Source organism: Larus michahellis, chromosome 9 (genome assembly GCF_964199755.1).
Source record: "Larus michahellis chromosome 9, bLarMic1.1, whole genome shotgun sequence".
NCBI classification, from domain to species: Eukaryota; Metazoa; Chordata; class Aves; order Charadriiformes; family Laridae; genus Larus; species Larus michahellis.
Window position 1 is genome coordinate 40,011,948 of NC_133904.1, and position 18,030 is coordinate 40,029,977.

The 18,030-nt window shown below is 46.6% G+C and overlaps 1 protein-coding gene across 5 annotated transcripts in view; it reads right to left on the reverse strand.

Annotated features, from left to right (window-relative positions):
* Positions 1 to 209: 209 nt before the first annotated feature.
* Positions 210 to 18,030, reverse strand: part of GRIA3 (glutamate ionotropic receptor AMPA type subunit 3) — a 155,684-nt gene continuing 137,863 nt past the window's right edge. Inside the window, exons 14-16 of one of the 5 annotated variants that reach the window (XM_074600602.1) lie at positions 5,833 to 5,947; positions 3,449 to 3,696; positions 210 to 2,858 (exon numbers count right to left, since the gene is read on the reverse strand). In XM_074600602.1, coding sequence (XP_074456703.1) covers positions 3,451 to 3,696; positions 5,833 to 5,947 — 361 coding nt within the window. In that variant the 3' untranslated portion in view covers positions 210 to 2,858; positions 3,449 to 3,450. Of the gene's footprint in view, positions 2,859 to 3,448; positions 3,697 to 5,686; positions 5,948 to 18,030 lie in introns of those variants that run through there. The other 4 variants (XR_012589003.1, XM_074600603.1, XM_074600605.1 and 1 more) reach the window with 4 other exon arrangements.

The window sequence follows — 18,030 nt, forward strand, 5'->3', positions numbered from 1 at the left end:
TGCAATGCAGGGTACCAAACCAGAAATACGCACTTCCCAGCAGCGTCCTCCGTTCAGTGTTGTGGGAGAAGCATCAGTGGCACCTCCAGGGCCCCAAACTAAATACCTGTGGGACACCCCCAATAGAGAGAGACGGGTTTATGGGGCCAAGGGGACAGCAGTAGGCAGGGACTTTCTCTCTCTCCTCCAGAGAAAAGATCAGCAGGCTCTTTATCTTTTTTTTTTCTTTACAGTTTTATTTACAAAATGTATTAAAACTCTTTGTACAACACCTCATTAAAATGAGGCTCAGTAATTGATGCCCACACATGCAGTTTATGCTTTTACAGCCATTAGTTTGCTTGGCAATTTTTCTGCTCACTGAAGTGCAGTTTCAACAACAAAAGTAGGAACAAAAAAAGGAAAAAAAAAAAAAGGAGAAAAAAAAAAAGAAAGAAAAAGGAAAGAACCCCCAAATCCCCCAAAGCAAAACAAATGAAAAAAAAAAAAAAATACCGAAACAAATCATCGTGAGACTACTGCCGAACTTCCGATAGCTTGAAGTTGGTAGCCGGAATTGGTAAGCACTCAACACGTTTTGTTTTAGCTTTACATGCAAGTTTAAAAAATATCGAACCATTTACCAAACTCCCTTCACTGGTGTGAAGCCTCCACTCTTAAAAATTGATTTGATAAACATACATATTTTATACAGCTTTTAAGAAAAATGTTTGTTTTAAATACAACTCATAACCGCACAGCTTTAGCTCGCCCTGGCTGGGGACGTGATCGCGTTCAGAAGTCGAAAAAAAAATAATCAGTTTCATGAAAAGAAAATGAAAACAAAACAACAATTTTTTTGTCAATATCTTGTTAAAAACTCGAACAATAAATTATTCTCCTATGAGCTTTTAAAATGATTTTATATTACATTTTTGTTGGAAATACTTATTTTTAACAAGACTTTCCCCATATCATTTTTTTCTTTGTTTTTTTTTTAAATCCTATTAAAAGTTCAAATCTATCATCAGCAAACTAAACGCCTAAGGGTCAGACTGGTTTAAATGAGTTTCTTTTTCGTTGTGTGTTACTGATGAAATAAAACTCTATAGTAAACTACAGAAAATACATATTGTCGATTAGAGGTAATTAGTATGCAGATATTCCATTGAACATTTCCCATGTGATTGACAATATGTTTAAAGGTTTGTTGTTTGGTTTTTTTTTGTCTTTTGCTTTTTTCTTTTTTTTCTTTCTTTCTTTTTTTTTTTTTTTTTTTTTCCAAAGATGAAGTTAAGTAGTTTCCAGGCAGAGGTTCGAGGCTGAAAGGCTGCTGCTGTCTAAGCCGTTGGATGTGAGTAATAGTGAGCCCCTACCTGGAGCGGCGGCGGCTGGAGCGCGGCGTCCTCTTTACAGAGAGGGCAAGGACAGGAGCATCCTCTCACCAGTGGCCATGACACAAGAGTTGGCAGGAGCTGATACAATATAACAGTACTAGCAGGAGTCATGTTAGACTGCTTAATATTACTCTGGAACTGCAGCTCTAATTTGAGTTACTCTCCTCTTCCCTTACCTCTGTTTTAAAATGACCGTTCCCGAGAAGCGTTAGCGGAGCACAGTGCTAGTCGTGAGAGACCTGGGGGGAAGCGGAAGCTGGCCTGGGAAACACTAACCTGCGCTTCTCTTGCTCCATTGCTTGATATTAAACTGCGAATTAAACTGCAAATGCACAGCAAGAAAAGAGATATATGGTCTGAACCTAAACAGCAAGTAGCTTTTCTTTTTTTTTTTTTTTTTAAAAGCCACCCAATGTCATTTTAATAAAGCACCTGTAGGTATGCCTGATGATAGGGAAAAAAAAAAACCAAAAGGACTGCAGTATTTTCTGCCCGCACTTTAGCTACCTTGTCAAGAAATTAATTTACTGATCTGGAAGCAAAGACATGCAGTTCCACAAATTACTTTCTTTTGGATTTACAGATTCACAGTCATTGACCTTAACTGGTTTTAATGCACAGATTCTTTTCTTCAGGTGTTACACCTTTTACTGCTATACAGAATTGCCCAAATTAGCTGGAGAGTTTAAAGTGGCTCAGAAAAAAAAAAGTAAAAATCACACCACTGGTAGGTAAATACTGAAACATCTTGACATCAGCTCATACAAGCAGCGACAGGCCAGTCCGTGTTCGCACGCAGCAGATTTCTGAGGCTTTGTGTCAGGAGGAGTTTCATAATTTGATACGATTGGGGTGGCTGATGAAACCGGCTGCGGTTTGCTTTCAGGACACAAGTTCATTTACTGTGCAGTGGTATCAAAGAATGGCTTTTGTTGCACTGATTTTTTTTTACAAGATTTTTTTTTTTTCACGTACTAATATCTTGTTTCCAGTCTTTTCTTTTTCTCTTTTCTCTCTTTTTCTTTTCTCTTTTTCTTTCCTTTTTCATTTTCCTTTCCTTTTCTTTCCTTTCTTTTCTTTTATTTTCTTCTTTTCTTTTTCTTTTCTCTTTTTCTCTTTTTCTCTTTTTCTCTTTTCTTTTCTCTTTTCTCTTTTCTTTTCTTTTCTTTTCTTTTCTTTTCTTTTCTTTTCTTTTCTTTTCTTTTCTTTTCTTTTCTTCTTTTGTTTTACTTTTACTTTTTCTTCTTTCAAGCAAAGCAAGAATATTTCGGTGATGGTTTGCATTGTTGTGAATCTCAGAGTCTTCCATAAGGCACTGAAGGAAAAAATATCAGTTTTTCCTATTAAAAGTACATTGCACCATCATCAATGCGTGTCATGCCTGACACCTCGGAGAGAGTACGACTGGCTCAGGTGGTCCAAATCCGTGAAGTAGCCACATTCTCTGCTGCTTCTCCTCTTGCGTGCTGTCAGGGTGAGGATCTATAATAAAACCAGAAAGATTTCATCACACCGGGGGCAGGGATGCTCAGCCTGGGGGGGGGGCACAGTCTGTGGGCGATGGGCTAACCAGGCTTTTCCGGGCTTGTTTTTCAGCAATTCAACTCTACTTTTCATGCTTTAGACATCACGATTTCTAGCGCAGACTTTTTTGTTCTATTGTAGATATTTTTGGAGATTTCCTAAAAAGCACTTACCTGAACTGATACTAGCTTAAAAAATAAAGGGGAAGAGGTCACTAGCAAGAGAGATGCAAATTCTGATTACAGTAATTTTTAAAGCAATTAACAAAATACTTTTATATGTGCTGAACTAGCCCAGCGCTGGAGAGAGGAGTTACTCACTTCAGCCTGAAGCCAGCTATCACTGTTTGTAATACAGGATGGTACCAAGCTTACTTCGGTTCAGGAAAGAAATCTACGTCACTTATACTCTGAGATTGCCACCAGACGATGTTTCACAAGCCCTTTTGCAGCAGTCCGCTGATGCACACAAATGAAATATCACACACAGCTTAAAAAAAAATAGAGAAAGAAAACCAGAGGGTTTTAGTTCCTGGCCCGTAGCCGTACCCCTAGATTTTCACACTTTCTGTGCCGTACACGTTGTAGCCTTCTCTGTAGGTAGCGTAATTCTGGGTGTTGGTGGCGGGAGCGGGTTTGAAGTTCTGCGTGTTCTTGGTGAGTTTCATTCGCTTGGACTCGGCCCGAGACTTGTAGCAGAACTCGATCAGGGCCACCATCATGGCCAGCCCCAGGCCTCCCACAAGGATATAGAAAACCCCGGCAACATTGCTCAGGCTCAGAGCGCTCGTCTTGTCCTAAGAGAAACGAGCCACGCCGTTAGTTTCGCTGTGAGAAGCGGACAGACAGACAGACAACAGGCTACTTTGCACTTAGTCCTAGCTGGAATGACTAGACTCATGGCGTTTGGTGTCCCGCTCGCGGGTGGGTGGTGTCCCCCCGTCCCCGGCAGCCCGGGGCTGCGCAGCAGTGACTGCTCTGTCTCCCACCCTTTGGCGGGTGAAACCCTGGCCCACTCCAAGGCGATGAGATTTAATTTGGCCACTGACTTCCCCCAGCCGAGCATCTCTGGTGGCAAAGGCACCTCGGGAAAGCTCTGAGGGGGAAAGCAGCAGCTGTGGAAAACAGCAGGTTTTACAGAAGGCCGTTATAAAACTAGAAAAACCAAACCCCAAACCACTGCACACTCGGTTTTGGTGAATGCAGATAAAATTACTCAGATGCTGCTAAACTTATCTACCTTTTTTTCAACAATTGGGAAAAAAAACCCGCACCCTAGGAAGACGGTCAGTTACTTTAAGGTCAAGCAGCAGAGCCCTAAACTAAACTAACACCTTTGGTGACCGAGGGAGAGGGAGTTACTGAATAAAACCAGTCATTGCAACACAAAAAACGCTGGCCAGGGTTCATCTTCCTTCAATACATGTCAGATGGGGGAGAAGGCTTGCGTTTTTTTTAAAAAATAGGATTCTGTAATCAGATTAACTGGAGCTGCAACCCTTTTGCTGCTGCAGGACCGGCGTGTGGCACCGCTGCTGGCAGCCCCGCGGGACGGGCAGGAGCCGGAGCAGGGCTGGGCAGGGGCTCAGCACACGGGCATCCCCACGGACAGCAAAACCGGCACGGACTCAGAATAAAACAGGATCTGCTTTCTAAGTGTCTGTGCACTTCACAGGCAGTTTGGATAGGGGCCCTTGTAGCAAACAGCCTGCCTTTTAAACTAAAAATACTACTCATTTGCACCTCTCTTCAATTACAGTTTCCTTCTGCAGCTGCTGTACATTCAGCTGCCCCGTGATCCCAAATTTCACTCATACAACAGCTACAGGGTTGTGCCCTGAGCAACTTCCAGTCCAGCTGAAACCAATGAATTTTTTATTATTGGCTTCGATGGAACTTGGAATTGTCCTCTGACACCGAGAGGGTGCTTCCAAATTATAGTTTTCTGTTTGAATGATTATAGAGAGCACTTCCAAAGGTACCAGGGGAGTTGGGCACTCGGCTGTGACTGATTTCAGCTGGAGCTGGATTTCTCCTCCTCTTGGCGCCTTTGAAAATGTCCTTTACTCAGACAAGCTCAGCACTTCTACAGTGTTTTTCTACTCAATGGCTCTATAAGCATAACAAAAATAATAATTCCTCTGTGTTTTCTTTTAAGTGAATGGTGTAAATAAGTATTTCCTGCAATTTAAGTGTGCGGCTGCTGGGCTGATCCACCCGTCACCCCGGGAGGGGGATTCCACTGGGGGTTACTGGGGTCCTGCCCGAGGAGCGGCCGGAGGCTGGCGGGCCCTGCCGCGCGGCTGGCGTGGCACAGGGCAGTACAGCAGCAAGATGGTGCAAAGCAGAATAAAAAAGAATACACGATATTTATGTAATGAGTTACCAGTAGTATTTCTAGATTTTTTTGTTTGTTTGTTTAAAATCAAACCAATTTCAAACTGAATTGGGAATGGGGCAGAAAGGCTTTTTTTTTTTTTTTTTCTTTATCACGGGTCTGTCCTGAAACTGGCCACCCTTAGCAAGCATGTGGCTGTTTCCCAAACTGACATGTAGAGAATCTAAGTCACAATTTTGAAACAAAAATGTGGTTTTGCAAGAAAACTAAGAAAAGACACTGGCCTGAATAATACACACTGACTGTGCTGAAACTTGCACATTTAAATGAAGATACCAGCTTGGGAGGCTTTGGGGGCTTCTCTTTCCACGTTTTTCTAGCAGAATACTCAAACAGTAAAACATACTTACAACTACAGTCTGTTACTGCATAAAAGAAAAATGCTGTCACGTTCAGAGACTTAATTATTCTTTCTATTCTTTTCTTTCAACCTTCGAAATGTAAATACCAACTTTTGAAAGTCATTCTTTGTATAAACAAACAGTGGGTCAAAATGTGATTGCTAATCAGTACAAAAAGACCTTCAGCGACTGACCTTACTTCCGGAGTCCTTGGCTCCACATTCACCCTTATCGTACCACCATTTGTTTTTCAGCTTGTCTAAGATGCCTTGTTCACTGAGTTTCAATACTGCAAGGTTTACAGGAGTTCTTCACGTGGGAAATAACATAAATAACATTATATTATGTTATTTTATGTTATTCAATCTTTAAACTACTTTAAAACTATACAAAGCGATAAAGCAGGGTTCCTGGCCACAAAGTATTTACACTGCAGGCAACTGGATCATCCCCTTAAGTTAACGCTAGAGCAACGCTACATTACCAGGTCCTGCCCATATCGCTTTGAGTAATCGGCACTCACTGTTAAATGAAGGCAGCAGAAACAAAACAAGGCCAATTTCCCAGTTTGGTGCAATCGCAGGCGTTCGCAGTAGCTTTACGGATTACGGTGGGTTTGATCCAGCAGGATGCCCCGTATTGCACTAACAGACAGCAAGTCCCACGAACGAGCAACTGCGGCTCCTTACAGTGAAACAGCGCCTGCGGCTCCAGACCCCCCAGGCAGCCCCGGCACCCAGGGCCGTGTGGGTGCCATGGAGGGGGGATTTTGCCAGCCGTCACAGCTGTCTCCCTGCCAGCAGTGGTTCCTCCAGCTCCGTGCTCGGAGGCACCGCGCGGGCAGCCGCTCTCCCCTAGAGCCGCTGCATCCCAAGCACCACCGGTCCAGGGAACTGCAGCAGAAAATAAGCAAACGCAGACCTTTACGAAACAAATTAGTGAATGTGGAAATGCCGGCTGAAAGTGTCCAGGGTGGGAAATGTTGGCAGGATGAAGGGAGCTGCTGACTCTGGCGCTGATAAAAGCCCACAAGCCCAGGGAGACCTGAGCTTGCCTGTCCCATCCCTGCGGGAAAGCGGCGCCTGAGGAGCCCTCAGTTGGGGTTTGTCATTTCCATTTCCTTCTTGTGAGATATCTCAGAGGTTTTCCTGCCCCATTCCCTCATCTGCCAAGAAGCTGTGTCCAAGAATGCCACGAGACCTGTTTGCGGCTGATGTTGAGAAGCGCTGCCCTCGGAGGAGCCACGTGCCCTTCGGGAGGCAAGTGGGCCTGAGGTGCCACCCTGGGGGTAGCAGCCCCTGGAGGGGACACAGGCTGTGCTTGGCCGAGCCCAGGCAGGTCATGGGGCACCATGAGAAAAACGAGCATGTTCAAGAGCTCCTGAGCTGAATGCCCCAGGGGCTGCACCAACGTGGCCCAATGTGGTGTTACCGAGGCCAGCAGGGAGGGCAAAAGCAGGGAAAAGCCATGGAGGTGGGGAGAACGGCTGGTCCCTGGTCCCAGTGGCAGCGATGCTGTCACTGCCTGCGCCCGCAGAGCTCCCTGGCCGGCCAGGCAGCGGCAGCACCACTCCCCCTGCTCTGCACAGCGCTCGGTTTGACACCAGCCAAGAGTTCATTTTTGTAAAATGGCTATTTTTAAGCAGCAGCTGTAATCTAATTAAGTATCAATCAGGGAAGGCTGTACGCACTCAGCCGGACACAGCCGACGGGGGCGGTGACAAGCCGCAGGAGACAAGGCCGCGTTTGCTGGCTGGGCTCTGGCCCCTCCGCCAGGAGCCGGGGGCACCGTAAAGAGCCAGCTGTATCACAGCGACGTTTGCATCCACCTATAGGTAGGGCTATAAAATACCAACGGGATCAAAGCACGCTCCCCAGACACTGCAAACGCCCTGGGTAACGCACCTGCCCCCGTGGTTTATGCCAACGGGGACCAGCCAGGTGCTGGCCAAGCCACCACCATGGGCCCTCCTGGGCAGCCGTGTTGTGACAAGGCCCCTGGTGACACCCGGGCAAACACCCTACGAGCAGCCGCGCATGATTGCAATGCAAGTCAGTGAAAGCTGAGTGCCCTTACCTACCCATCACAAGCCCCAGCAGAAAGAACGGTGTGGATTATTGCTTAGAGAACAGCACTCTCATTTTAAATTTCATTTAAAAACTATCCAATTTGGAGAGATTTTATGCAATACATCTATCCGCTTTGAGAAGCACTGTGCAGCTGAGAATACACAAACAATAGGGAGAAGGTTATAAACACCTTTTCTCCCATCCGCATATTTTATTGTGCAAATTTTCCCCTCCCCCCAGTCCTATTCCAAACACTATTTTTAATTTGCATGCCTTTATAAACCCCATATGGAGTACAGAGAATTTGCATAACATCCAATACATTATAGATTAGCTTTCACAACATTATACAGTATTGGGAAATGAGGAGGCTTAACATGCTAATTAGGGTGCTTTTTTTTTTTTTAAAGCCAAGATTGCAGTTAATTGCGCATACGCCAACTGCCAAAAAAAAAAAAAAAATAGTAAACTAAAATTATCTTAACTAAACAGATGGGAATTTGCCTGAACTGGGGTTTTCACTATAGTTTGTCATGGCCCTGTTTGTCAGGTGAGGTACTGCGATACCTCAACCCAGGTAGGAAAGAGGAGATTTGCTCCGTCCGTCTGTCCCGGCGGGAGGAGCAGAGCGGGATAGGCGGACAAGCGCCGAGGAGCTGCTGTGTGCTTCAGGCCAGGGGGGCTGTAAGCTGTCCTGACTGCGGGCGGCTGGGACGGGATGGGACAGGCAGGTCGAGTGAGGAGGGACAGGAGGAACTCCTGGCCTCCCCCAGCTCCACTGTCTTCCTGGCCGGGGCACAGGGCGAACCTGAGCAAAAAAGCCCTCTCAGTGTGCTAGAAAAGGCACTGTTCTGTGCTTCACAGATGGAGCATGAAATGCAGCTTGTATGGTCAGAGTCCTAAGGAACAATTTTGTCTGCTTCCAGGAAATGAATCCCAAGAGCTCTCAATGCGCGAGCTGCTCCCTGTGCAGCAGGACTGGAGCGACCTGATGGTGGGCGAAGGCGCGACCTTCTGCAGACCCCGTCCAGCTCTTCACCCGCAGGGATGCAACGTGAAAAGCTCCTCAGCTCCCAGATTCCCCAGTTAAGTAACTCTATTGAAAAGTGAGCCTGGCTGTTGGTACATTTTCTGATTGCCCACCTCTGAGTTGCCTATAGCCTCAATTTAATAGCCAGTGTCAGGCATGGCTTTGGCCGAGATCCCGATGGAGGTGACGGAGAGCATGTCTGGATGGTGGTATTTTTCTCGCCGAGCACTCAGCAGTGCACATTGAATGCGAATGCTCTGTACCGTGCCTCGGCTGGCAACCCAGCCCGTCCCGAAAAGGCCCCAGGGCAGCAGCAGCACCCTGCCCACGCCGGCAGGCCCAAGGCTACCAAGCTGCAAAGCGTTTTGTTTGCTATTACAGAGGGAAGCGCGGGGCTCTTCTGGGAGTGAGGGCTGCTGGCTGTAGGAAGAGGATTTCTCAGAGCCTGCCCTGGCACTGCTTGTTTGCAGGGGGAGATTTTTTTAATTGCCCTAGAGGCAGAGGAGCGGAGTGACTCAATGACTTGCCCGGGTCCCACAGGAACGCTGTGTCGTGTCCCACCTGCCCCCCTGGCCAGCTGTGCTACCCCAGAATCCACTCACAGGATCATTTGTTTGGTTTCTGGGTCTCTCTCTCAAAAGACTTCCCTTTCCTCATCTTTTTCCTGGAATAATTTTGTGCTTTCCAGCTGCTTTTTTAATTAGGTTGCTGTTGTTGGGCTGCACAGGATATCCTATGAGGTCCTCAGCCCTTTCCCGGGTGGCTTCAGCTGTTTTTCCTCTGCCTTTAATTTATGATGGGATTCTTTTTCATCTCCCCCTGTGTGGTTTCCAGCCCAACTCTCTAGTAGTTTGGTTGCTTTTATCAATGTAAAATGTTCAGAGGTTTGAGAGCTTGTGCTCTCTTGTTGCGCTCTGTACGCCTAAGAAAATGAGCCGAGGCAATTAGGATCAAGATGTCAGTGTTTCAGATGTCATAAGATGGTATTCTTGGGCAGAAACTTGTAGTGTTTTTCTTCCTCACCATGATGGAAGGATTTTTTTGTCTGCCTGCTTGTGCTTTTCATCTGGATGTAGCAGGTTTGGCTGATCCAGGCTTAACCACGTGAGGTTGGATCCGTTGGGCAGCTTCGACAAATCCCGCTAAGGTTTTTTTTTGCTGACATCTACAAAAGACGGGAAGACTTGCATCTAGAGAAACGGTACCAGGAGCCTCACGGTATTGCCCCCAGTGGCAAATTAAGCCATTTGCTATGACTGACTAATTTAAGAGAGGCACGACATTAAGAAGACCGGTGCCCATCTATTCTCACGGGCTTCACTTCATCAGAGTCTGTTGCAAACGTGATTTTATACCTGGGACAGAGGTGGGTTTTATCGCTGCTTCAGCACTTTGTTTTCTCTGCTCCCCTGTTAGAAGACCCGGCTCGGGTGCCGGCAGCAGGACCTTCCCCTCTTCAGCCATCACGTACTGCTAGAAAAGAAGCTGCACCAGTCTTTTTCCAAATGCAATGTGGCACCATCTCAAAGGGACCCTCCTCTTCCCTTTGCTGTGTGGCCCTGGGGCCTCCTCCCAGCTCCAGTTCAGCCCCTCTTGGCTTGGGGCACCATCCCCAAAAGTCCTGCTGTACCCCTTCGCGCTGGTGGCCCCAGGTGACAGGATGATGCTGACGGAGCAAACTGATTTTTGAAAAACGATGTGCACTCACTCATTAAAAGCTCACCCCTGAACTAGGCCCCCAAAGCTTCGGGTTCAGTTTGAAAATCCTGGCCACGTCTCCCTCCAGATTCAGGAGTCGCTACAGCACTTCTTTGTCACGCAGGTGATCTTGCATAAAATACAGCATCGCTTCCAGGCTGAGTATGTTCCTTTCCCACGCTGACGCGTGAGATCATCCCTCAGAAGAAAGAGCTGCTCTATGCTTTTCTTAGAGCATCTATTACGTTTCTATTTCATTATTATCTATTTTCCATTAATATGGAAAAGAGGGAACACGATGACACAGAGCTCCTCTGCTCTCTCTTCTTACATCTCCTCGAGACACCCTCATCCTGGCTGAGGGACTTCTTGCCCAGCCTCCTCTTGCCACAGCACCAGTTTCAGGTTAGTTACAGTAATTTTTATCTCCGTTGAGAAAACTGGTGGCATTATAATACTTCTTTCTGTCCAGAACGACTTTGAAGCAGAAGAAAAGTAAATTAATCATCAAAGACATAGTTCTTTATTAGTCCCAAATGTTAGAAGGTATAACTTCTGCCCCTCTCAAATTAGAGATCAAACCAGGTTTTTAATTTGATTAATGACCTTTTAGGTTCATTTTCATGATTTTACCTTCACGGATATAAAGTAGGTAATGTGAAAACATTGATTTTTTATCTAGTGCCACCACTCTAGCTTCTACTGGCTTTAGAAAGAGCCCCAGCAGGCCGAAGTCCCAGATACAACTGCAAAAACTGGCCAGGCTGCTCTTCTGGCAACCTGATTGCAGTTATTGGCCATCGTGTTTATGTGCCGGTGCTGCAAACAGGATCCTTCCCTGAACGAACTCGGACTGCGCAGAAGAGTCTGAGCGGCTTCTTGGAAAAAGTGCTGTTAATTTATGAAAAGAACATCCTGGTCGCCAGCCTTGCCAGGAAAGGGCCGTTTTCCCGGAACGAGCAATGGGATGTACTGATGCTAGTGGCTCTGTAGCCCAGTGTTTGGGCTGGTCCTCACAAGCTGTTGTAGGCGATACAGAGAAGAGCCGGTGACCGCTACAGGTGAGATTTAGGAGCAAAAGTCACTTTGGGACTTGAAAAATCTCACCCAAGAATCTGTAGACTTTCGTCAGCTGTGTGTAACCAGTATGTGAGTGGCATAAAGTCTCGGCAACACTGTAGTTATGTTTATTACTTGCAATCAATAAAGATTTAAGTGGTGATTGGAACAGCTTTGGATAATTCACATCCCATTCTATGCTCTAATGGATGTAATATAAATGTTATACCCAAAAATGATCATTGCCAAGGAGAGCGAATGAACACGGCAGACAGCACACTGTTCCCTCAAACGAGATGAACCATTGCTCAGAATTAATTTAGAATTTTTAGATGTGATCTTTCAGAAAAGGGAGCTGCAAAGAAAAGGTGTAAGAAGTAAAGGCTCTTCGAAGCACTAATTAAAGGGCTTCCCTGGAGTTGCGCAGGACGGGGCGGGCAGTGCAGGGGTGGCACTGAACCTCCCAGGCAGTGGGGCTGCCCGAGTGCTGACTTGGCTCCTCTCGCCACCTGGGTTTTACGAACTGCAGGTGTTCCTCCACCCATCAGCAGCCAGTTTCTGGTGTTTCGTGAAGTATTTGGTGTATAGGGTGCAGTGTGGCGTTTTCTCAGCACTGTTGCTTGTAGCATCTTAAGAATCCAAATGTAGCTTTTTTGGGGGTAGAGGGTGAAGAAATCACCCATGAGCTTGAAGGAAGACCAGAGTAAGATCAGCAGTGAGAGCTCCTCTCTGGTCTTGAAAACTTCCTTTCTCCACTCGTGCCCAGTGGCTGAGGCTCAGGATAGCAGAGAACAAGCTGCAGAGGAGCTGATCAGTGCCTCAGCCCGGGGAGGGACGCCCGGCCGGCTCGGGAGGATGCCAACCACTGGGAAGAACTCCAACCACCGCAGCTCCATGGCTCTTACGAGTGGTCCCCATGCAGGAGGGCTCGGTGGCTTCCACAGTGCTACACAGGCAGGATGTCTGCATCCCCGGTGGCACTTTGGAGGGATGTGTGCCCTCTCACCCAGGGCACTCCACTGAGAGTTTACTCAGTGATGGAGCTAAGAAATTTAAGGCCTGTGGCAATGGGGATCCTCCTCACAAGGCAGGTGGACGCTGGCTCCAAATGTATGGTGAACATGGCCAACAGGAACCCTGTCCATTGCAAACAGGTTTGGCTGGGAGGCCAAAGAGATGAGTTCCCGATGTGCTTAATACCACATCTGCCACAATGTGAAATCCTGCGTGGTCACTAACATGCCCTTTTTCATTTTTTCCCCATCAGTACAACATCAGGTGCCAAATAAGCGTGGCTGGAGAAGCGCTGTGGAAACGCAGACACGCATCACTAGGGATGCGGTATTTACAGCAAAGCTGTTTGTGTTTTAATGTACACTGGCGCTGGCTGTTCGGGTACATCAGGGGAGGCACAATCACAGCGCCAAAGGCACCCTGGGCTCCGGCTGTGTCACACCGCGGGGGCGCAGAACAGCTGTAAATCTGGTCTAATATCTGGCCAGGCCAGGGTTATTGCTGTTTTGTTGGGATCAGAGCAACAAAAAGCTGCATGAGGTTTCTGGCAAACCCATCCCTCTGAAGACTGCAAGATTAATGAAGCGTGACGTCCTGCCCCCAAGCCGCCCCGCGACCCTCCCCGAGCCGTGCAGTCAGACCCGCAGCTGCATCCCCTGCAACGGGCTCTTACCCTCCCGGCCGAACCCCAGTGACGTGAAGGAGGCGAAAGTCCACGGTGGTACCAGGTCTTGGTTAGTACACTATAAAGTGTTTTTTGACTAGTTTTAATCCCTGTTGTTTTTACATAACCCCTTTAATTTAGGAATCCGATATACTTAGAGACATCTCACTTCTGCAGCGCGAATTTTTCTTTTGTTTCTTATGACCAAAGCTGCCCTTGCTGGCTGGAGCGTCCCTGGGATTGCTGACCTCAGCACAACCCAACCAACAACACCCTAACATCAAAGAGTTTAGACATCAAATGTCCGGGTTTCTAAAATCCACCTCATAGTGTCAGAGGAAAGGCAAGTAGACTAAGGCGTAAAGAAACAAGCACGTTCTTAATTCAAAACGCTTCCTAAAGTCCTCTAGGGTAAAACCACTGAAAACACTGAATTAATTGTTCCTGTTGGTATCACTGGCAAATCTCCACTGACTTCAGGGGAAGCAGAGTGTGAAGCTTGCTGCAGACATGTGGGAAATGTCACCTTTACCATGCTCTGAGAGGTAAATATCTGAAGGGGACAGGGAGAACCACCCCAAACGACTGCACCACTGCTCTGCACCGAGATTTCAGCCCCACACGTCCAGCACCGCAGAGAAACCCCTGGAAGCCACACATCCCCGAGCCGGCCCGCGCGGCTGCACAGGGCACTGACAAATGCAGAAATCAAACGAGGCACTCCGCTTAATTTGACAGGATACCATGAAAATCTCACTAACAACCATCTTGGTATCATTAAAATATAAAGATAGAAACAATCCAGGATGAGATACCAAATCCAATGTTATCCTCTAGAGGGCATTGCTTGAGGTCAAAGACCCATCTAAATCAAATAAGGCACTTTATTCCCCCAAGCTCTATAAATCCCAGCCTGATCTGTAACTCTTGAATGGACTTTTTGTCAGATCTTGTTACTGAAATAGCTTCTGACTAGATACAAAACCTGTGGGTGAACGCACTGTCCAAGGGCTCTGCTCTTTCCGAGATCAGATCTATCTGCCTGTCAGAATTTACCAATTTAACAATGTCTTCGCGCCACAAGTTATGTTTTGCTATGCACCCATGCATGGGGGATGGGGAAGATTTCAGATGGAAACGGGCTCATTATTAAAACCCACTACGTTTGTTTCAAGACTAGAGTTACCTGGTGCTTCAAAGCAGGAGTGAACAGAGCCCTGAAAATATGGGCGTAAAAACATACAGTCACTCACTATTCCTATTTGTTACCTTCTGTCTCAAGAAGCGTTCTGTATTTTACACTGAACATTTAATATTCATGGAAAAAGCACCAGGCATTGCTTCTTTAAGGAATGAACACTTGGTTGCTCTTTGGTACCATTTCAGACCTGAACTATTTTTCCCCTGCCCTGTGTTACCAGCAGTTGCACATCTACAAGATTTAACATTGGAAGGATTGAAATGCTTTATGGGTGGACAGAGGAAGGGATGAAAGTGAAAGCCATCTAGTTTGAAAAGACGAAGAGCTTTGAAAATTAGAAGATTAAAACTTGGCGCCTCAAGCCCCATATATCCTCCAGCCACCTAAGAAATACACTGCATGTTGGTGGCTGGGATAGCGCTCGGAGGCATCCAGTACAGCAATAAATCCCCCGGCAGGAGGAGGCTGTTCTTCCTCCATGGCAGAGCCAGAAGTGGTTCCCGTTGTTCCAGGGAGGCCCTGTGTGCTGGTGAGCAGCACCCCGGGACTGCAGCTCCCCGGCTGCCAGCGCCAGCCGTGGGCTCCTCCTCGGCCATCACAGCTGGGCTGGGACCCTCCTTCAGGAGGTCAATGCACATTTTGCCTCTTTTGTGCCTCTTGGTACTGAACAGTGCCATGGGATGATAAAAATCTTATCTATGAAACAGCACACAAAGTAGTTTTTAGGATTTGTTCAGGCTGTGGTATCGCCAGCGACAGAGCCACCAGCTGCGGAGGATGGAGCCAGGCGGTGGCTCCTCTTGCCGTACGGACACCCTGCGCCAGCCTGTGTGGGTGGCTTCTGTTCGGAGGGCATCAGTGACCCCCGCGCAGCCACGCCGGCTTTCAGTCCTGCTCTGATGGCAAATGCCTGTAAACAGGAGGCTTTGCAGCGGGCGCTGAACACAGGTTTTGCAACGGCCATTTGAACACTATGCAAATCATCTATTGGGGATGGATTTTTTTTGGTTATTGCTGAGTATTTAGTAGCTGCAATAGTTCTCCATAACAGAACTCTGTTCTAGTCTTCACTACTGTGTTTTTCCGTAAATAGGTGTTCTTTTGGTCAGTTCAGGGTTTCTTGCCTTTTTTTGTTACAGCAGGTTGGAGCAACCACTGTGTCCTTCTGGAATCTGTGGGGTTTTTCCTTGCAGTAACTAGGTATGCATTTTAAATTCAGGTGTTTTAACTGATGCTGTATTCGCTGCGACGTGGAAGATGCACATTGCCATCACAACACCTACACAGGCTCTGAACACACCTGCACGGAGCCAGATGTGTTACCAGCTGAGACTGCAAGTTCCTCCACGCTTTGCCGAGACTCCACAGCCTGTGTCTGGCAGCAGCGACCGTCTCTAGGAAAGTATATTTATATGTTTCATAAATGTAGCTCAAACAAATTAAACTCTGTACTAACAGGATCATAATTTAATAGAAGTGCCGAGTGCTAATGCAATAACGCATGCCTATTGGATTAGGAAATGTGAGCCATAACAAGTCATTGTAGTTCATTTACAGCAGAGCCCGAGACCGGAGGGACAGATGTGGCAAGGGGGTGGGAGGAAGAGCCACTCGAACAGGGAGGCAGAATAAGGGAGGGCAGATGCTTATTGTCACGCTCAAACCTACACCACCTGAAACAGCGACATGGATCTTTCCTGTCATTGCCTGGATCCTTTCTAACCTGGGTGGATACGAGCAAGAGACTCAACTTACCTTGCGTGTGGGCCATCCCCTCACCTTCTCTTTCTCTTGCCTCTAGACACAGCCATTTTTTCCCCTGTCTTCTATGATTTATTTTCCTCTTGGGACGGCTTCTTCTGCGACTCCTGCTCTCGGGCTCCTCGGCAGGTTGCAGGTAGGTGCTGCTTACTCCAAAGGCTACGCAAGACATTCAAAGAACAGCTACGTCGCTCGTACAAAGCTAGAGGTGTCCGACCCATGACTACAGTGCCGGCGAGCGCAGAGAAATCCACCAGAGCAGCACAAGCGCCTGCGTCCATGTGAGCTCAATGCTGAAACATTAGAATTACTTTGAAGAAGAAGAAGAAAGGCATTTACTTTTCCCTTTGTATGTTAAGTGACAGCAGTTACCATTAAAGAGGGAACAGCCAAGCCCAGACCCCCAGGGCTTTGTTCAAAGGAAGGGCCCTGCTCCTGCTGCTGGGAGCCCCACTTGGAGCTGCTGGTTTTCCTTTTTCCTTCGCCAGTCCCAAGGAGCTCTGCCTCGGCTTTTCCCTTACTGATGCTTACAGTGCAGGATAAATGACTCACGCAATCAATTTATGGAAATTAACTGTTAAGCACCACAGGTATCATCAAAATGAGTGCATGAGTCACAAGTCTTTCTCTAAGGTTTCTGGCAGGACGTAGTGCCACCGCACGAGGCTGGGCTCTGCCGCCAGCACCACTGCACGAGCATGTCTCCTTGCACACTTGGGTCCCGCTCCAGCACAGCCAGAACCCACAATGTTACACAGGCAAAACAAAACACTTCCCAATTCTTAGATGTCAACCCTGACTCCACCAGTTCCTTCCCAGCCTGGGCAACCTGCTCACCCCAAATTCTCCTTCCGGGTCTCCAAATAACATTCCCAGGAAAATACCCTCAAACAACCTGCACAACAGCACGGACGCTTCTGCAAACCAGAGCAGGCTCTGCCCTTCTTGGCAGTGATCTAAGCACAATGCTCCAATGAACTCCTAAAGCATTAAGACTTCATTATTGGCACAAAACATACACAGTATTATTTCCTAATATGCTATAAAGTAATAGCTGTCAATTAAACAAATATTCTGATGTCTTCCTTTTAAAGTATTATTTTTGTCACTAATTTGCACAAGACAATAATTTCATATTACTTTCCTAGCTCTGAGCATGAATTAGCTCTGAGCTACCATCACTGGCTCTGACCAGCCATTGTATCTTTTTCCAGCTCATAACCCAGGCCTATGGAATAGGTGGCAAGTAAATTCATGCTGATGAACATAATTTCAAACAAATTGCTCAAATAAATTGTGCAGCTATCTTTTTAAGATAGCCATTTCCCCAAATGTTCTCTTTAAAGCACAACACATTTGGCAATGGTGCTCTTTAGATGTCAGGTATCATCTAAAATAATGCATAACAGATTTCTTCTAAAAATAAGCCACTTAAAACAAATTATGCTGCAAATGCTAACGGCTGTGCCGAAAATGTATCAAAGCAAAATAGCACAGAGAAATGGGGGAAAAAATCCCATCTGCTAATGGCCACACTCACAGCTCGGAAGGGCTTGAGAATGTGATGCTTTACGGAGCACGGCTCTGAGGGCAGAGCTCAACTAGCAGGCCGGAAAAACTAAAAAGAAACAACTGAAAAATGAAGTAGTATTACACGGCATGTCATTTCACAGATGTACCCCGAAAGAGATATCGTCCTAAAAAATAATATATTAAAGAAATTAAGTCAAATAATTAGCAAGGAATCTTGGCACGTGAAGCTGGCGAGATGCTGCATTCAAAGAATCTCCTTCTGTGTTGGTTGTCATTAAATGTTACCATGAAGGTATAAGAATACAAGAAATGTATCAACAGCAGAACTATAGAAATTTATCTTAGCAGAAAATTGTTCCTATG